Source organism: Gigantopelta aegis, chromosome 11 (genome assembly GCF_016097555.1).
Source record: "Gigantopelta aegis isolate Gae_Host chromosome 11, Gae_host_genome, whole genome shotgun sequence".
Taxonomy (NCBI): Eukaryota; Metazoa; Mollusca; class Gastropoda; order Neomphalida; family Peltospiridae; genus Gigantopelta; species Gigantopelta aegis.
The window spans coordinates 29,520,130-29,542,629 of NC_054709.1; the positions used below are offsets into that span (position 1 = coordinate 29,520,130).

At 36.8% G+C, this 22,500-nt stretch overlaps 1 protein-coding gene across 1 annotated transcript; it reads left to right on the top strand.

Moving 5' to 3' along the window:
* The first annotated feature begins 1,289 nt into the window (after positions 1-1,289).
* On the top strand, positions 1,290-10,819 carry LOC121385511 (probable 39S ribosomal protein L45, mitochondrial). The gene is made up of 5 exons (XM_041516215.1): positions 1,290-1,806; positions 2,269-2,425; positions 4,925-5,076; positions 6,300-6,449; positions 10,082-10,819. The coding sequence occupies exons 3-5, from the start codon at positions 5,065-5,067 to the stop codon at positions 10,331-10,333; spliced, it is 414 nt and encodes a 137-aa protein (XP_041372149.1). The 5' UTR covers positions 1,290-1,806; positions 2,269-2,425; positions 4,925-5,064; the 3' UTR covers positions 10,334-10,819.
* Positions 10,820-22,500: the final 11,681 nt, after the last annotated feature.

A 22,500-nucleotide genomic window follows, 5' to 3' on the forward strand; every position in this document is an offset into this window, starting at 1 on the left:
GGGGGTCTACCCAAAACTTTTTTTTCTTGGCAGGGGGTTTCCCCATAATAATTTCTCAATGTCAGTATATAAATTTAATTTTATGTAGTCTGCCCCAGTGTGACAAAAACATGTTCTCACTTTTCAAAATTATCTGACTGACAAATACTCCTGCCTCTGGGAAAACATTTGCCAGGTCCGCAGAATACCCCCCACTGAATACTTTGTCCTGGTATGTAGTAACAACACACTGAAACAACATGCTGTTGTATCATGGTGGACGTATGGCTGCTAGTGGTTACCCAATATGCCAAAGATACTCCAAATAGAGCAACAGTTTTGTGATAATCACTGAAGTAATTAGAAAATGTTTCCCACATTCCACAATTTTCAACTTTAAAATCAAATGTAAAAATTGAGGTACAGGTGAGGTGGCCTGAAAATACCCCCCTGTATACAGTATGATATTACCAGGTTTAGCAATCAGTCAGACTTGGCCTAAAATAGAAATCTTTATTTAAACAAAACAATTCCAGTGTATCACACTAATAATTTTTCCCCCATTTAATACAGGCCAAATCAAACCAATACAGTGACACTCCTCAAAGAGTTATCTCCCCTTGACCAGTCGTCAACATATAACCAAGTGACTTTCGTGAAGAGCAAAATGTCGGTATTCATGTTGGAGCAATAAAATTTATAAACCGAAAAATATTTTTTGTTCTTAAGGTTGCAGAGAAGTAAATTGACCAATGAGCGTCGTGTTGTCGACGAAGATAGTGCTTTTAAAATACACCCCCTATTTGAATAAAATAATTTATGAGTTTGAAAATAGGTAAGAAATTGGATCTTTGACAGGAATTGCACCTACATTTATGGTGCACAGTTGTGTTGAATGAGATCTCACTTTCCATGAGTGATTTGTACATACCGAGTATGAATACATGGTCGGGGTGGAGAGACTTCCTAGCAGCCGTGAAATGGCAAAATGGGGGGTGCCTCCAAAAATAAGAGATTTATTTCCAGATTTAGGTTGACATAACCCAGTTCAGACATACTTGCTGCTCAAAACAAGGACTGGCCATCATCACTACATGTGTGATTCACCTGGGAAAATTCTCTTTTTCAATTTTTTTAAATTTATGTTAATATAGTGGACAGTGTGTTATGATTTACTTCGCTGCTACCTGAAGACTCTTGACACATACCACTGGAATTCACACCACACTGGTTTCTAAGGTAATAATAACAATGTATTTGTATATTTCATAATTTTAATGGAGCCAGAAATTGGCTGCTTTAATTTTATAATTTATTACATAATCACTGATGTAATATGACCACAACAACAACAAATGTTAAGGTTGAGGTGAACTCAAACTGGGTATTCACTATGAAAAATCGTATATTGGCCAAGACTGAAAAGATGCCAAATATGGGATGCGTAATTTGGACAGGCTGCCAAAAATGGACAAAAGAATGGATTATAAAAAATATGGAGTTATTCGTGCAAAAATACCTGGTCGTCCAAAACACCAAACTTTTAAAGTACACCGACTCCAGTATATGCTCCACCACAATCACTTTGACATACCTCGTAGCATGGATGTATCGCATTTATGTCACCACTCCCTCTGTGTTAATATTGAACACTTGAGCCTCGAACCACATTATGTTAACAACAACTGTCAGCACTGTCTAAACATTGTCCCGAAACACTGCATCGGCCATCCAGGTTATAGAGACTGTTTTTCTTCTTCTTGGGGACAGGTATGTATGATCTGTTAGACATGGTGGTACAACTTCGGAGTCAAGTACATTCTTCTTGTAGGTTGTTCTTGCAGTACTGTTGTTTGTCGTCATATTGCTGGTATCGAACCTTGCGGAGATATTTTCTTCGGGATCTGTACAGAGTAGGGTTTTTTTCCTAGTAGCATGATACCGGTCTTCACGTTCCCGAGCTTTCAGTTCTGCGAGGGCGTGTATTCTTCCAGTCAGTGGGGCTCCCACTAGTTGACATCTTGTAACAGTAGACTTTAGAATTCCTTTGTTGAGCATGTGGGCTGCACTATGTATTCTTGCTTCAAAGTTGCGATAGAATGTCACTTGTTTCGGATTTGTTCTAGTATAAGCCCGGTTGACGCTTTCTACTTTTTGAGTGTTTGTATTGAGTTTTGTTTTAAGAACTGCAGTTTTGCCGAGTCGAAGTTCTAGGCATTTTCTTAGCAATTTCACTTTACCACAATGAAGAAGTTTATAGCCATCTAAGTCTTAATTGTTTTGTTTCAGGAAATCTTCCAAGGCATCGGGAACAGCTGGGTGAGGCCGAAGTAACCGCATATTGCCAGTCGTCCCCTGTGAATCGGTGACCACATATGAAGATGCACCTCGACTCGTTGACGGCTTAGCCACTGCATCAAAGTCTTCCCTGGACAGCCTGGTACAGGTAGGTGATTTGGTGGCATTTGGGAGCAGTGTACTTTCTTTTTGGTGATGGAATTTGTGACCAGTTACATATACATTTTTTCTTTTAGGGGGTCTACCCAAAACCTTTTTTTTTTCTTGGAAGGGGGTTTGCCCATAATAATTTCTCAATGTCAGTATTGAAGAATCAAGAAAAAGCTGTTTAGAACCTTACAATCCAGCACGTTACTAAAATTGATAAATAGACTATTTGTAAAGTTATTTTTTTCTTTATCTATGTGAGCTCGCACAACACACGTACAACGTCAGGGAATTCCCACCGATTCACTAATGTACATGTAGTAGAGTTTCTTATTATGAAATTAGGTTGTCCATCTGCAATTTTTGCGTTTGTTCCCCAATTAAATTGATATATTAAATGTACATGCAATTAACATTTAATTGACTAAATGTTACACTGTTAAAGAACAGTGAGTAGGTGCATGTGCAGGAAAATTTATAACGGGATCAAAGCAGTCTCAGGCTGAGTCTGTGTGTCGAACTTACATCGAGAGCGCCAAATGCCGGAATTTCAAAGGAAAACCGAGGGTATATCCTCTGGAAAATAGTGAAAATTAAATGTCCAGAAATTCAATGTACTGCATTCTACAAGTAAAATTCATCCTGAAAAATAGAGGGGTATAAATTGTTTTAATATTTAAAAACAAATAATCTCTTTAGTACACTCGTCCATCATAACTCTCCCCCACCCCCCGAAAAATAAACAACAACAAACAAACAAAAGCAAACAACAACAATCCCACGAAATTAATGTTATTCACTGTGAAATCATTTACTCAAAGTAGCACATTTTCGATGATAATTCTAAAGTAAAGTGTTTAAAGTTTTAAAAAAGATCATAAACTCATTTCCAATTTTCCTTCATTCCGATAGCAATTTTGTTTTTGACATTCACAAATTAAAGGAAATATTTTTTTTTAGTAATACAGGGCTTACAAGTGCTTTGTATGATGTGAAACTGTTTGACACCTACAGTTTAATTTTGATTTAAATTGTTTACATTTTGGAACAAGTTAAATTTTTTTTAGGCAAGTAAAATTTGAGAGGTACTTGCCCGGCGGGCAATTGAACATTTTAGGATATGGCCAGCCCTGTGTACATTGTATTACAGACTGTGGCCAGCCCTATGTACATTGTATTACAAACTGTGGTCAGCCCTGTGTACATTGTATTACAAACTGTGGCCAGCCCTGTGTACATTGTATTACAGACTGTGGTCAGCCCTATGTACATTGTATTAGAAACTGTGGCCAGCCCTGTGTACATTGTAATACAGACTGTGTGTACATTGTATTACAAACTGTGGCCAGCCCTGTGTACATTGTATTACAGACTGTGGTCAGCCCTGTGTACATTGTATTACAGACTGTGGCCAGCCCTGTGTACATTGTATTACAAACTGTGGCCAGCCCTGTGTACATTGTATTACAGACTGTGGCCAGCCCTGTGTACATTGTATTACAGACTGTGGTCAGCCCTGTGTACATTGTATTACAGACTGGCCAGCCCTGTGTACATTGTATTACAAACTGTGGCCAGCCCTGTGTACATTGTATTACAGACTGTGGCCAGCCCTGTGTACATTGTATTACAGACTGTGTGTACATTGTATTACAGACTGTGGTCAGCCCTGTGTACATTGTATTACAGACTGTGGCCAGCCCTGTGTACATTGTATTACAAACTGTGGCCAGCCCTGTGTACATTGTATTACAGACTGTGTGTACATTGTATTACAAACTGTGGTCAGCCCTGTGTACATTGTATTACAGACTGTGGTCAGCCCTGTGTACATTGTATTACAGACTGTGGTCAGCCCTGTGTACATTGTATTACAGACTGTGGCCAGAAAGAGTAGCCCATGTAGTGGTGACAGCGGGTTTCCTCTAAAAATCTGTGTGGTCCGTAACCATATGTCTGACGCCATATAACCGTAAATAAAATGTGTTGAGTGCATCGTTAAATAAAACATTTCTTTCTTTCTTTTTTCTTTGCTCATTCTGATACATCCCCGCCCCACCCTCAGAAAATTGGTATCATGGGTAGATGGGGTGAACAGTTTACTCAGGTGACCGTTTAGACCTATGGGCCTCTTGTTATAATTCATAATGCCATGTAGAAAACTAGGTGTATACATTTTGCTGTTACAATGCAGTGTTCGAAATAAGTACTTGTCCTTTTGTCCTGACAAGTGAAAATCTGCTCGGAATAGCAAAATGTACCTTTGTGGTTGTCCAGTGGACAAGTAAAAATGTTCAATGCAGTTTAATTTTGAGAAATAAAAAATACGGTCCTTGTACTTGAATAAAACAAAACATTTATTTGGACAAGTAAAAATATTGCTGGACAAGTAGATTTCTCGATGTTCTTGTCCGGTGGACAAGTAGATTTCTCGATGTTCTTGTCCGGTGGACAAATGAAAAATTCTGCTTCTATCGCTGCAATTGATACTCTTTTTCAGGGGGTGAAAACAAAGTATAAAGAATTTGAGAAGAAGGGAAAATCGTTTATGGAATTGCATAAAGTGCGACAGTTTGAAGAGGACTTTGACACGAAGGAATTTGTACAACAGGCGCAGGACATCATCATAGAGGCACAGGAATGTTTGCAGGAGTGAGTTTAAAAAAAAATAGTTTAAGACATAGTCAGGCAATTACCACTGAACAAATTATGAAATTTGTAATTATTATTTACTTTGGTGTTATATACATGTATATTAATATATTACGACATACAGCCATACCAGTCATAGTCAAATAATTATTATGGTTTATATAATAATAATACTTTATTTGTGAAGTCTTATGACGTCTGCACTTCATGAACCACTTGTGTGCGTGTCAGTGAGCATATGCTTAGTTATATGTGTATATTTGAAGTTTGTTTATTGATGGGATGGGGGTGGGGTGGTTGGTGGGTTTAGGTGGGGATGAGTGTATAAATAGAAAAAATATAATAGAACATATCTCGCAGACCCCATTTTTGTATAGTCAATTTTTTTGTTTAATTATTTTACATGTCTAGTCCAAAATTATAAACTATGAGAACTTGGGCTAAATAATATACAATCTTTTTTCTATCTGTATCATTAATATTCACACATACATGTATAACTTCGTGATAACAACAATTGTAAATACTGAATGAAAATTTTGATCTGTATACCTAAATGATAATGTTTAATTTTGTATTGTAACTCTGTCACTTCATTCCTGTGGTTGGGACAGATAACAAATGTAAACGGGTTCTGTGAATAAATATTTAAAAAAAAAAAAAAAAAAAAAAAAAGGAGTGAGTTTTTATATCGAGGGCTCACAACCAAAACTTGGTTATGGCAGGCCCACAGATATCACGGAAACGATCGTTTCCTATACTGTGTCCCTAAAATCACAGAACCGAAATTTTGTTTCCCATGATTATATTGAGTACAAAATTCGACGAAAATAATATATATAATAATTTTTTAAAAACAGTATCTGATGGCTTCCCATAACAGTCCAATTTTATGGTAGCCCAATGGTAAAGCATTCGCTTGATGCGCGTTTGGTCTAGGATCCATACCTGTTGGTGGACCCATTGGGCTATTTCTCGTTCCAGCCAATGCTCCACAACTGGTATATCGAAGGCTGTGGTATGTACTACCCTGTCTGTGGGATGGTGCATATAAAAGATCCTTGCTGCTAATCGAAAAGAGTAGCCCATGAAGTGGCTACAGTGGGTTTCCTCTCTCAATATCTGTATGGTCCTTAACCATATCTCTGACGCCATATAACCGTAAATAAAATGTGTTGAGTGCGTCGTTAAATAAAACATTTCTTTCTTTCTTTCTGTTTTAGGAGATGGTGTTTGGCTTGGAGAACAAGACGTTCAGGTGGATGTTCGTCGAGTCGATTGAACCCCCGCGAGTAACACAGGTGCGCACACAGGAGGTGTTTGGAAAAGACAATCTGTTTGCGCAGATCACAGTCAGGATGCACACGAAACAGGTGGGTTAAACTTCGTAGGTATTTTACTTTTTCATATACATACTTACAGGATATTAAACAAGCTTCTATTTTGTATCGTGTTTGTGTTCTGACTGAAATCATTTTTAATTGTCATGAGCTTTAGCGAGTGACAATAAAAATTATTTCATGAGGGACATAAACATGATGTGAAATCATATGGTAGCGAGTTTAATATTCTTTTTATTATCCATAATCGATCTTGATTTATATCACTCGACTCGTTTAGTGGACATTCCTGTATTGTAATGCGCCAATCGATAATGTAGAAGTGACGCATCACGTATCACTTTGATATGTAGCAAGATATTTTTAACCATATGGGTAATAAATGTGCCTACCTTTCTTTCACACCTAATAGCAGATTTTTTTTTTTGTGCTATCATTTATTCATCCGTTCGATCATTCATTCATTTATACTTATTTTCGAGCTTGCTGTCGTGAGAACCAACCTCAGCTATCTGGCCCATCTAGGATAGTGGATTAGTGGTTAGTGAGAGAGAAGTCGGTATAGTGATCTTAAACCTATCAATTGAGTCATTAAAACTCACTCTGGGTGGGAGCAGGTACCGGGCTGCGAACCCAGTACCTAGTAGCCTTGAGTCTGGTGGTTTAACCATGACACCACCACTATTTATTTCGCTTGTGTATATGTATTGCTTGCCTACGGTGTGATGGCCATAGGATCAAATTCTCTCAATCAGCATGTTAGATTTTGTTTTCCATTCTAGCTAGTACTCCGTGATTTTCATATCATAGCACTGTGATATGGGTATTCCGTAACATTTTTAAAAGATACCAATTTTTTACGCAAAATTTTAAAGTATATTTTTCCTGTGATATAATTTGATATTTTTGCGTATTATCACTTTGCATTGTTTTGTTTTTTTAATAAAATTAAATTAATGTAGAATTATTGTATTAATGTGATTCATTCATTCATTCATTCATTCATTCTCACTCATTCACTCACTCACTCACTGTTTCATTTGTATATAGAATCTATACGCCTTTATTTAAGCATGACCTAGCGTTTTCAGAGAGAATACATTATAGTAAACGAGTTGTCATAGGAGACGTTTTATATTTTAAGTGTGTTTTTTTATCATACATCTTAAGAGAATGAGGAGAGTATTCTGTTAATTAAACAAAAATTGGGACAATTTCTGCCAAAATAACTAAATGAATCAAGGGAATAAACATAGCTACTTGAGACAAGGGAAAATGATGTCGCTATTTATAAATGAAACTTAATTATTATTATATACTCTGTCAAAAAAGAAACGCATAGGTGATAGGGAAAGAAGAAAAGTGTTTGATTTTACAAAATATCGTGTGTTTTTTTACAGTGTTTCTGAATGACCATGTTTGTTAATGTTCCTGGAATGGGACAGCATGCCCAAATGCACCCTAAAACAAGTTTAATGCATGTTCTTTCACGTTATGCGACAATTGCAGGAAGTCGGCGTGAAATGGTCAGATTTTGACGAATGCACATGAAACTCGGTGGGTGGGGGGTGGGAAGATTGGGATAGTGATGGGTATTTAAAGTCATTTCCATTTCGACATAGATGAGTTACAAGATGCCAAGACTAAGCCTGCCGAATCGAAGCATTGCAATAGGCCGCCTCCAGTTAGGTGAATCGCAGTCAGCAGTCGCACGCCACATGAACATCCATCAGAGCACCATTTCACGTCTCTGGGACATGTACCAGCAGTTTCAATCAACTGAAGACTGGCCCAGAAGTGGAAGACCTTGCATAACAACTGCAGCACAAGATTGCTACATCCAGGTTCTGCATTTGTGTCACCGAACTGCCACAGCAACGAACACTGCTGGACGCATACCTGGTTTGAGAAGGGTGTCTGCACAAACCATTCGGAACTGACTTCAAGAAGCTGACTTACGGGCTAGGAGACCGTATGTTGGCCCCGTCCTGTGACGTCAACATCAACATTTACGTGTTCGCTGGTGCACGAATGTACAGGGATGGAATTTGTGAAACTGGTGGTGAGTATGGTTCAGCGACGAGACACGTTTCCTTCTACAGCGACGTGATGGACGACAATGTGTTTACAGACGCCGCAGTGAACGTTTTGCCAACAACTGCATCGTCCAAGTTGACAGATTCGGTGGAGGGAGTGTCATGATGTGGAGAGCCATCTCATACACTGGCAGAAGTGAACTTGTGTTCGTACAAGGCAACCTAACAGCCGTACACTACCGGGATGAAATTCTTCGCCGTCACATGCTTCCCATTTTGGATCGACAGAGAGAACACTTTCAGCATGACAATGCCAGGGCACATATGGCACATGTAACAATGGATTTCCTACAGAATGAGAACATTAATGTGCTGCCATGGCCATCAAGATCGCCAGATCTCAACCCCATTGAACATCTATGGGACGAACTGGACAGACGTGTACGCCAGCGTGACCCAGAGCCTCAGACGCTTCCGCAACTGTCACATGCACTGCACAGGGCTTCTAGATTATGTAGCCCCACTCCCATGGCTAGTGATATTTAGTTGTGGGCTAGTAAATAACTACTATTGCCATGCCTGACGGCTGGTGAATATTTTTTTGGTCAAATGTTGCATTTAAGTCTTATTTTGTAAATGAATTTCCTGCCCACACCCCAATCCCTTCAATGTTAGTGTTTTTAAGCACTATCTCCCTTTTTAGGTAACATATTTGATTATTACTAGTATTTAGAAAAATTGTATTAACTCTAAAGTAAAGTAGGGTTAGTGAATTTTTAATCATGGCTATCAAATTTCTAAAATCACTGATCCCATGGCTAGTAGATTTTATAAAAATTCTAGAAACCCTGACTGCAGAATGAGAACATTAATGTGCTGCCATGGCCATCAAGGTCGCCAGATCTCAACCCCATTGAACATCTATGAGACGAACTGGACAGACGTGTACGCGATCGTGACCCGGAGCCTCAGACACTTCCGCAACTGTCACATGCACTGCAGGAAGAATGGGCTAGGATTCCACGTGCCTGGATTCAGAGACTCATTCAGTCTATGCCAAGGATATGTCGCGCAGTGGTTGCTGCTGCTAGTGGCCACACAAGGTACTGATTTCAGCACCCTTGTGCGATGCTATTTGGTGACGAAAACGCCTCCACTGCCATCAGTTCATAGCAAGAACATTGTCACACACTCATGTCAAATTTGACTGATACGATCACAAATAACAGAATTATGCCACTTTGTATTAAAGAGATAATTCCATGAATATTTCGCCAATGCGTTTCTTTTTTGACAGTATATTTCAGACATTTCTTATTGAAGTTTATACAAAATATATTCTGGACTAAGCAAGAGTATTTAAACTTAAAGTTTGGTTAAAGTATGCGACTACCTTTAAGAACTGATCATGAATATTTTGCTACATGTATTTATGCAATTATGAACAACACACGTTTTGCATAAGCCACTATGCAGAATCATACATTGTGGCACTGTCGATCTGCTAATCTTTCAAAATGCATGTCCCACAATATGGGATACAGAAATTATTCCATAAGTATCCCAGCCACTTCGGTCTTGCTCCTGGTATCCACCCATGTTTTAATGTGATTCATTTTCTACTTGCAGATACTTGCGGTGTATGACCGTTTTGGCCGGTTGATGTACGGCAGTGACAGAATAGCGAAGGATGTCTTGGAGTATGTGGTGCTAGAGAAGCACATCGCTAACGAGTACGGCTTGTGGAGAATTCACAGCAAGATCATTCCGGACTGGATGCGAACACGCGAACCTCTCTTAAAGACATTTCGCAAACCAGAGTTCTCTCCCTTGTCTGCTGAAGAAACCGAAGAAGACTCCTCGGTTGCTACGACCTCATGATGTAGAAAGAATAAAAGTCACAACTGTAGCGGGATATTTTGCAAAAATTTCTCTTCTGCTGAACTCAAAGTGTGGTCAATGTTTCATAGATTCGGCTGCAGTACTGTGTTTCAGAATGCTACAGTGGGTGGCATGTAGGACTGTGGTAGAGCGCTCGCCTGAGGAGCTCAAGTGGCCTCTGGCCTTGTTCTATTTACAGTAAACCCAATCTAAACCGGACAACCTCAGGATCAAGAAAAATGTCCGGTTTTAAGAGGTATCTGGTTTAGAGAGGTTAATTCTATACTGATTTTTAAAAAGGTACTGTAAAAAAGGGTCTGGTTTTGAGGAAATTCTGATTAACAGGGTCTGGTTTTGAGAGGTTTCACTGTATATGTGAGAATATGGCTAGAGTATGCAGTGTTAAAAACTGTCAATTTAAAAAAAAAATTGTTTACACTATTATTATTAATTAAAGAGACTACCAGTATGCTGGGTTTGCTAAAATGTGTTTGACCTTTGACATTTTGTAATGACTATTATTGCAATATTAAATATATTTTGTGGATTGGAATATTAGTGTATTTATGTTCAAGGTTTTACTGGTTGTTATTTTATTTATAAATAGCCCAAACTGGATTTGGTATCCCAATAATAAACACGACTGGTACATCAAAGGCCGTGGTATGTGCTATCCTGTCTATGGGATGGTGCATATAAAAAATCCCTTGCAGCTAATCGGAAAGAGTATCCCATGAAGTGGCGACAGCGGGTTTCCTCCCTCAATATCTATGTGGTCATTAATTATATGTTCGCCGCCATATAACGGTAAATAAAAATGTGTTGAGTGCATCGTTAAATAAACCATTTTCCTTCCTTCTCAATAATAAAATAAAGCTTGACCTACAGTCCGTCCCATACTTCTACAATTTTTTTTTGTTGTAAATAATTTCAGTTTTGTTTGACGTGAGAAGAAAAGTTAAAGTGTTTTGGAAATAACGAAAAACACACGCTATTTTTGTGTGCAATATAGAAAACAATCTGCTCAGAAGTAAATAACTTGAAGTAAATTCCATAGTATGAAAAAAAGGTGTTTAATATACAGTGAAACCCCTCAAAACCGTTATACACAGAACAAAATGGAAATTGTTGACTCTTTTTGCCAAAACTGTTTTCCTTTCTTTCCCCTACGTTTACACAAATAAAAATTATATATGAAAAACATGTTTTGAAAACTAAACGCTGACTATGGCTGTAGCCTATATAGACGGACAGTCCGTGTAGATTTAATGACGTTTAAAGGTAAGGGATTAGTTTTATTCTAACCTAGCTAACCGATTTGAATACTATGGCTGTTTGTGCTTGTTTTTTGTCCTTTTTTTAAAGTATTTGGCTTCTCTGAAAAAGAACATTAATTTAATTATTTAACCATTAAACCTATGGCTTTATAATTTATTATTAATTATTTTTTACATACCAAGATTGGTATGCAGGCCCGGGGTACCGGAGGAAGGGGCCTATGTCCCACACTTGAGGATGCAGATGTAAGGTTTTTTAAAATCCTGTTTTATGTAAATAAAGATAACAATATGTCTTGTTTCCCCCTACTAGAGACTGACCCCTTCACTGGAGGTTGTCCCCTCCAACCACTCCAGATACTGTTTTTCTATAGGCCTTATATATATATTCATATTCATATTATACAAAATGCATAAACCTGTTATAAACACATGCAAAAAAGAGAAATTAATCATGTTCCGTTTCTTCGCATAAAGTGCCCCACCCTCAATTTCTTACGACGAATGACTTGATCTTTCTTTAGTGTTTTTTTTTATTATTATTTATTATGACTATTTAATTATATTTTTTGAAAGCGACACCACCATGATGCCTACTGCCTCTTCCCAACGACTTTCAAAAGCAGACACATTTCTGCACTACTGATGTTCAGCGACCCGTTCAGCCTCAAGGAAACTGTATCAGATGTACTCCCCGACATAACAAGAAGGTATCCTACTATTACAGTGCACATGGGGGAAACATATCTACGAGTGCTGTTTAAAAAATGGCCAATAACAACAACAATAACAATAAAACCCCAACAAAAACAAATAATAAAATATAATAAATAACACCCCCAGAACCCCCAACAAATCCCCCCCCCCCCCCACACACACACACTGAAACAAGTGAGCACCGTGGTCTAGTGGATAAGCTGCTAGACAATCAAGCTGACAACAGTGGTTCAAATCCCGTCAAAGTTGGCTTATACTTTAATTAATCTTTTTCATCTATCACCCTCTACCTCTCATTCTCATGATCTCAATATAAAACATTCCGATTTTTTCCAAGCCAGTGCATCACGACTGGCATATCAAAAGCTGTGGTATGTACTACCCTGTCTGTGGGATGGTGCATATAAAAGATCCCTTGCAGCTAATGGAAAAGAGTAGCCCACAAAGTGGCGAAAGCGGGTTTCCTCTCTCTATATATCTGTGTGGTTCTTAACCATATGTTTGACACCATATAACCGTAAATAAAATGTGTTGAGTGCGTCGTGAAATAAAACATTTCCTTTATTTCCAATTTTTCTATGATTTCAATCTGTTTTGGCACTCTCATCAGTTTATTCTGACTTTCTCTTCTGAACTGTCCACGTCATCACCTTCTTGAAATTTTCACATAGTATAGATATATTCTTATATTACTGGAATGCCCAAACAATCGTAGGTCACCGAACAAAATGTTGATCCACGGACCATAAAGTGAATAGGTGTATGAATCACTATGACGTTTCCTTTTTTTCTTGTGTTATCTAATTAATTTTAAACTCTTGTAATACAACAAAGCGAACAGTAGATGTGTTGCCTAAAATGACAACAAGCAGACACACAAGTACATATCTTCACTACTAAAACGGAGTTTTAAATACATTGGAACTAAAGGAAAAAGTGACTTTTTAAAACTTTACTATTTACTTTACAATTGCATACAGAATCTAAAAGTCATTGCACCTTTTTAATTTTTGCACATATGGTAATGCTGGACGAATATAAGATAATAAAAATATACTGTCACCGATAAAACCTTTTTTACAGTCAGAGTTTGAAATGCCCCAAACATAGATACAAATTCATAAAAAGTCCACCATAAATCGTTTGAGCACTTTTGTTTTAAAAACAGTTTCATTTGAGTGATCAACTATGTTCTTAAAAACACAAACAGTACAAATAATATTATTTTCCATTTAAAAAAATCCATTGTATCTACTGAAACTGAAGTCATAAAATGATCTAGTCAAATAAATTACTCTAAGATGTGTGATAGTTTATTGAATAAGAAGACAAAATGAGTCCTGTGATTGCCGTCCATTTTATGACTAACATGGAAATACATTCTACATCTATTGAGAAAAAAAATAAAAATAAAAATAAAACGCTAACCGCCCCTCCCTCGAAAACCGTTAACTGGACTCGAGTACCCATGCAAGGAATAGAATAGGATAGGATAGGATATCATATCAACGTACCTATAGCCAATTAAGGTTCAAGCGCCGTGCAAGGAAGATAATTCTCATTTAAGTAGATTTTTTACGTCATTTTGCCTTATGCTTGCAGCCAGTTACATTACAGGGCTGTGAGAACGCGTGAATGCAATACAATGGCATGATTTAGCATCCATGTTCAGCGCTGGAATTAAGATGCACAAAGCTATTTAACTGTATTCCTTAGTCTCATTATCATCAAGTGTTGGGTACTTCGGTCCGGGTCGAGTTTGACCCTCGAGTACTCGAGTCCAATAGTTTGGACTCGTGGAGGGCCTACCACTAGGACAGTGCATGAACGGAACTGTGCAGTTTGTGGAAGTTGTGATTATGTGTAACGACGATCAGTCGCTTGCTATGATAAAAACTTTTCACCGTTTAACTTATTATTATTATTATTTTAAAATATATTTGTTATATGGACTATAGCGAAATATTCAATGATATAAATGGTTTGTTATTGTAGCGAAATACCATTTAGGGCTTGAAAATATTTTCACATTTTCAAATGTATGCAGATCAGTACAGAAAATGGCAAAACGTTAAACTGACCCGCGATGAAATTATTATTATAATCAACATTTTATTATTAAATCTGTGCTAATATCATTTACGTTTATATTTATTAATATATAACTTATAATTGTTTGAAATCGTTTGTTTTGTTTAACGACACCACTAGAGCACATTGATTAATTAATCATTGGCTATTAGATGTCAAACATTTGGTAATTATAACATATAGCATCAGAGAAGAAATCCGCTACATTTTTCCATTAGCAGCAAGGGATCTTTTATATGCACAATCCCACAGACAGGATAGCACATACCACGGCCTTTGATATACCAGTCGTGGTGCACTGGCTGGAACTTATAATTGTTTGACGTCCAAATATAAAAAAATAACGAAGAATTCGATGTACATAAAATTTTCCCATCCTTACCCATTTTATCTTCATTGTATAGTTGCTTGCAAGATGACTATATAGTCTCTTGTTATCTCTACGAATTTATTTGTACAGTCACATGGTATATTTTGGCTTTGCTGTGTCAAGTGAATACAATAATTTAGCCACTTAATTTAATTAAACTATTGATACAAAACAATGTTTAACTTATTTAAATGCATATAAATGGCTAAATATTATTTACATTTTGTTCCTAAGTAGATTGGACGAAGAATAGAAAGCTAAACATTTCATTATTATTATAATACCATATTAATAAGCACAAATTCACAAATTACTGAGGTAGAACTTGAACGTGAAGTGTTTTAATATGCCTCTATACCACTAGGGTTTCAGGCATGTCCGTCACGAGTTTGCAAAGAGCAGGTGAATGGAAACTGGCTTGTGAACAAGAATGCACAGATTCCATTGTTATATATATATATATATATATATATATATATATATATATATATATGTAATACTTATACGTATTTTGTTTAACGACACCACTGGAGCACATTGGTTTATTACTCATCGGCTGTTGGATGTCAAACATTTTGTAATTTTGACATAATATATAGTCTTTGAAAGGAAACCCGCTACATATTTCCATTAGTAGTAAGGGATCTTTTATATGTATCACCCCATAGACAGGATAGCATACGTCACAGCCTTTGATATACCAGTCGTGGTGCACTGGCTTTAACGAGAAATAGCCCAATGGGCCCACAGACGGGAATCGATCCTAGACCGACCGTGCATAAAGTGAGCGCTTTACCACTGGGCTACGTCCCACCCTTGTGCCGTGCCCGTATTGGCCATACGTCTTTGACGCATTCATTTATTTTAAAGAAGGACCCTCCCCCTCAGTGTGAACATTGTCAGTGTACACTGACTGTGCACCGCATTTTGGTGGAGTGTGATCATCTGAAGCCGACGAGAAATGATATAATATTTATTTAGCAACAGAAATGTTTTGAAATGTTTTAAAATTTCACCCAGAATTAATTTTAAAGTTTTAAAAACATTTTGATTCCTATACAACATTTTAAAATATACTTTACCTTGATTTATGCATTGTATTATACCCCATCCCACAAAGCTCCTTACCCTGTGTTTTTATATAATTATATAAATACTATTTTCATGTACTACCTTTTGTGACACCCAATAGCCGATGTGTATTTCGGTGCTGGGGTGTCGTTAAACATTCATTCATTCATTCATTCATTCATTCACGCCCCGCCCACATAGCTTACAAAATGCATGTTAAAAATCCAATGAAGGTAACTGTGCGTCACTACTAGGGACAGGTTTTTTTTATTATTTCATCAGAAATTACATAAGTAACCAACGAGGCACACTTCATGGCTGGTGCAGTGACAACAGAACCAGTATACCATCATGAATTCTCAGAAACTGTGCCAAAAAAACAGTTTATTCACATAGAGAATAATACATCAGTGGCCGTTAGGTACCATTTATCTTACATCGAGTTGTTTTAAAATGTATAAAAACAAGCGAACGCGAGTTTGGTACGTTTTTAAACAACGAGTTGTAAGATAAATGGTATCCAAGGGACACGAATGTATTATTCTATTTCTTACATATCCTAAAAAAATCAGGTTTTAAGCAAATTTTTAAACATCTGACTGAAAGTTATTTAGCCTACAGCCCTTGCACTTGCCTGTAGTCCGATGGCTTAACCACTGCGCCACCGAGGCCGGTTTTTCCTATCAAATGTTATAGCAAATAAGTCCAACAATCGGAGAAACCGGAATTCTTGTGAAGCTGAAATTTCGGAATCCACCTAGTATATTCTTGAATCTAGGGCTATCCCAAACTAAAATCAACTGTCAAAGTCTGTGCCTATGAAAGTGTATACGGACCTCTATGGCAGGGCCTGGACTATGTGGAAATTACCGTGAATACAATTTTTTTCCTTTGTCATTTTTTTTTTTTTTGCCGTGACTATTTTCGTCATTTCCAGGGTGGTACTACATTTATATTTACCGTCAAAACAACAGCACACAGTAATAACACAATGTAATAACAATAGTATAATACAAGCATCAAACACCGATGCATATCAGTTTGTGGTTAGAAAATACGCCATACTATCTTATAAGACAATTAGGACCTCCTACGTCTGGGTCAACAACACATACCACGCCCTTTGATATTCCGGTCGTGGGACACTGGTTTTATGAACATGAAAGTCAGATACATAATTATAGGAAAAAGCAGTATTATTTATACCCCATTCCCGGTTTCTTTTGTTAAAAGTGTAGGTGTATTCACCGATACATCTACACTTTTCCTCCAAAAGTGTAGGTGTATTACTATACACCTACACGACCAAAACTGTAGGAATATTCACCGATTAGATACACCTCGTAAAGTGGGTATAAGTATTACATATTATGATTCTGACATGTTTTAAAACTTTTGATATGCTGATTTCAGATTAAGATCTTTCGAACTGAATTAGTTTTATACATAATTTATGCGTTATTACTGCATTGAGGCACGGTGGTAGTCTGTAATAAAGGAGCAATTTTCCACGCATGGGCTGTTTCTTAAATTTCATATGAATAATTCGCTACAGTTCGGCAAACAAACTTAAAGGAGCTGCCCTATAATGGTTTTGTAAGAAAAGATAACTGATAGACCATAACCATCATGTAGAGGGTTAGCCCGAGTACTCTGACTGTAAGGACCGGCCTCGGTGGCATCGTGGTTAGGCCACTAGAGCACATTGATTTGTTTTTATCTTATCATCGGCTATTGGACGTCAAACATATGGTCATTTTGCCACTGTTTTTTTTTAGAGGAAACCCGCTGTCGCCACATAGGCTACTCTTTTAAGACAGGCAGCAAGGGATCTTTTATTTGCGCTTCCCACAGGCAGGATAGCACAAACCATGACCTTTGTTGAACCAGTTATGGATCATTGGTCGGTGCAAGTGGTTTACACCTACCCATTGAGCCTTTCGGAGCACTCACTCAGGGTTTGGAGTTGGTATCTGGATTAAAAATCCCATGCCTCGACTGGGATCCGAACCCAGTACCTACCAGCCTGTAGACCGACGGCCTAACCACGATGCCACCGAGGCCGGTAGTTCGTTAATAAGTTCTGTAATCAAGAAGACCACTGTTGTAAGAAGAGTAGATTTTTATCAGTCCGAAGGAAAAAAAAAAAAAAGCAAAAACAAAATACCCCCCCCCCCCCCCAAAAAAAAACCCCTAACATACCCATCAAAAACCAACAAAAAAAAAAAAAAAAAAAAACCAACAACAACAAAACGTTACAAACACCCCCACCACCACCACCCACCCCCCACCCCCCACCCCACCCCCCACCCCCCGAGAAATTAATAAATAAAATGTAACGGGCCTTAAAAGCACATTAAAGGGACTAGGCCTATCCTAAGTTTGTAGACATTTAAAAAAAGGTTTTATTAAAATTTAAATATATACGTACATTTTCTTGCTTACAATATAAATATCTCTTTAACCAATACATTTCTGAAGATCGACATGTTTTGTATAGTATCTGAATACCCATTTTTGGCGAAAGTAATTTTGTACGTTTAAGTTTATTATTTCTTCCAACGGGGCAGGAGGTGGGGGAGGGGCAGCGGAGACGAGGTCCAGTGGTAACGCGGTCGCTTGATGCGCGGTCGGTCTGGGATCGATCGCCTTCAGTGAGCCCATTGGGCTATTTCTCGTTCCGGCCAGTGCACCGCGACTAGTATATCAAAGGCCATACATGGTATATGTTATTCTGTCTGTGTGATTGTGCATATAAAAGATTCCTTGCTACTAATGACAAACATGTAGCGGGTTTCCTTTCTAAGACTATATGTCAAAAGTACCAAATATTTGACATCCAATAACCGATGATTAATAAACCTATGTGCTCAAGTGGTGTCGTTAAACAAAACTAACTATAACTTTAACTTTCTTCCAACGGGATGGGCCATTTGCAATTTGAAATGATTCGATCGGCCAAAGTTCATTGCTAACATATGTATCCCTTATATGTTAGGTTAAGACAATGTTTAAAAAACACAGTAAAAAGAAGAATGTGTGTTTATTTATTTTTTTGGAGGAGGCAAACTGAAATCTTAATAAAGATGAAAATTCAGAATACTATTAAATTCTTTATTGACCGTAAGCACAGCTTTCGCTCGTTAGATACGTTTTAAAACAACTCAATGTATGATAAATGGTATCTAACGGCCACTCATGTAGTATTCTCTATTTATAAAACAAACTTTAGTTCGTATTGCAATTTTTTCACTATAGTTAGTATGGGCTACTTACGGACCTGGTAAACCAGAAAAGAGCAAAATCGCCGCGGTGAAGTTAACACACACAGTGTAAAACATTCCTTTCATAACAGGACTATTATTAATATAATTCAAAATTCTAACAAAAGTCAAGGCCACCTAAAAGGTCCATTCCCTAACAGACGAGGTATAAAGGAGTAAGCTCAGATATTTTAATCAGGGATGTTGAGAAACTGAATGACTAAAACCCATTCGGTATGGCGTAAGTATCTTATCTTCTACACAAAAGAACACAAAATTCGACCGACTGTTACGACTGGTTTGTCCATTTACCAAAAAGAGGTATGTCCCCAATTTTAGTATAGCACGTTCACAGGGTGTGTCAGGAGTCCAATAGATTTTGGTGGTTCGCACGGACGTATTGAGGACTACAAAAAGGTTGAAAACTATTAGGAGGTTGGTAATTTTGAATTTATTTGTCAATGGTTTAAAACAATATAAAAAGTAGTTCGTTCTACGTAATAAATATGTATTTTTAACTGATCAATCTACTTCTTTTTCTCTTCAAAATAAATATATAAATGAATAAAAAAAAAAAAAAAAAATACAATAAAATAAACAAACAAACAAACACACAAACAAATTAATAAATAATAAAGAAAGAAAGAAAGAAAGAAAGAAAGAAAGAAAATAAATTAATAAATAAAACGAAAAAGAAAAGAAAACTCGAACAAACCAGAAAGACAACCAAAAACAAACAAACTCAAAAAACCCAAAAAAACCCAGGCACGTCAGACTTACCCCCAACTACTTCAAGGAAATTCTCGTGTTTTAAATATGTTTCATAGGAGTATCTCCAAAAGCCCCTAGGGACTTCCCTCACTACAGTCTAGACACCCTACCCCCACACAATTCCCTGCACACGCGCCTTGTACCTGAACATTAAATTGATATGAACACCTAAATAGTGACACGGACAAGAATCGGTTATGGGCTGGGGTGATTTTCTTTCTTTCTTTCCTTCTTTCTATCCCTCTTTTTTCTTTCTTTCTTTGTTTCTTTGTTTCTTCTTCTTTTTTATTTGCTTTGCTTAGAAAAAAAAGTATTACTAGTATAATTTGTGTATTTCTACTTCAACTGGGTATGGGGGATGTATAACCTTCAGAGTTGTGGGTATCGTACTGCCCTGATCCCACCCCATTTGACATCCTATAGCCGATGATGAATACATCTGTGTTGTGGTGTTGTTAAATAAAATAAACTTTACTTTCATCTTTGTACGCACTACGATGCACTACTTTGTCGGCTTCGTTCTTGTACTAGGGGCTGCCTGGGTCAGGGGTACTGACAGTAAGTTATTATTGTTGTTATTGTTATTATTATTATTATTAATATTGTTGTTGTTATTGTTGTTGCTGTTGTTGCTACTGCTACTACTGCTACTACTACAACTATAGTAACTATTATTATTATTTAGGCAGTGAGAGAGAGAGAGAGAGAGAGAGAGAGAGAGAGAGAGAGAGAGAGAGAGAGAGAGAGAGAGAGAGAGGGAGGGAGGGATATGTGACGCGATATCCTTTTGAATGGGAATGGTGTCAGGTTGAAACGACGTTATGTTCAGTGTCTATTGAAATGTTTTTCTTCAATTTTCTGTTTTCATTCATTCATTCATCCATTCATTCATCCATTCATTCATCCATTCATTCATTCGAGGACGGGAAGTAGCCCAGTGGTAAAGCACTCGCTTTATGCGCGGTCGGTTTGGGATCGATCTCCGTCGTGCTATTTCTCGTTGCCTCCAGTGCACCGCGACTGGTATATCAAAGGCCGTGGTATGTGATATCCTGTCTGTGGGATGGTGCTTATAAAATACCCCTTGCTACTAATGGAAAATATAGCGGGTTTCCTGTATAAGACTATATGACATCCAATAGCCGATGATTAATAAATTAATGTGCTCTAGTGGTGTCGTTAAACAAAACACTTTTTTTATTCCTTCCTTTCATTCATTCATTCATTCATTCTTTAATTCATACATATATACACATATATTCATTCATTCATTCATTCATTCTTTAATTCATACATATATACACATATATTCATTCATTCATTCATTCTTTAATTCATACATATATACACATATATTCATTCATTCATTCTTTAATTCATACATATATACACATATATTCATTCATTCATTGATTCATTCATAAATTAATTTTCTTATTTAGTTCATCATTCATTTATTGCTCTTTTCCTTCATTCCTTCATACATACAGTAACTAATATGAACTAATTCTTGTTTTTGTAGTCAATCCACCAACAACAACATCAGGTAAGTGACTATTTTCAAGTTGATAGTGTGATGGTTTCAGGAGACATTTTGAATTAATGCAAAATATGCAAAATTTTATGAAAAAAGGTTATGCAAAATATGCTTGAAATATTTAATAAAAAAAATTAGGTTTTAACCAAATAAATTATAATAGAATTATGATGAAAATTCAGTTCTAATATATATTCATCTATAACAGAACATTCATTTATAACAAATATATGATTGCCATTTAGTTCTAAAGGTATATAATAGATACTCAGTTATAACAGTTATAATTGTCATTCAGTTACTGGACATTCAGTTACAACATATATAACAGGTGACATTCAGTTACAACATATATAACAGGTGACATTCAGTTACAACATATATAACAGGTGACATTCAGTTACAACATATATAACATGTGACATTCCTTTACAACATATATAACATGTGACATTCAGTTACAACATATATAACAGGTGACATTCAGTTACAACATATATAACAGGTGACATCCAGTTACAACATATATAACAGGTGACATCCAGTTACAACATATATAACAGGTGACATTCAGTTACAACATATATAACAGGTGACATCCAGTTACAACATATATAACAGGTGACATTCAGTTACAACATATATAACAGGTGACATTCAGTTACAACATATATAACAGGTGACATCCAGTTACAACATATATAACAGGTGACATTCAGTTACAACATATATAACAAGTGACATCCAGTTACAACATATAAAATGTCATAACAACAGTATGCTGAAAATTCAGTTATAACAGATATTACGAACATTCAGTTATGATGAACTTTCAATTGAAACAAAGATACGATAGACACTGGTCATTCAGTTAAAAGAAAGCTATGATAGACATTTAGTTATAACACAGATACGATAGACAGTTACACTGGTCAATCAGTTACAAGAAATATATGATAGACTAACAGTTATAATAGAGATACGATAGACAGTTACACTGGCCATTCAGTTACAAGAAATATATGATAGACATTCAGTTATAACAGAAATATATGATAGACTGACAGTTA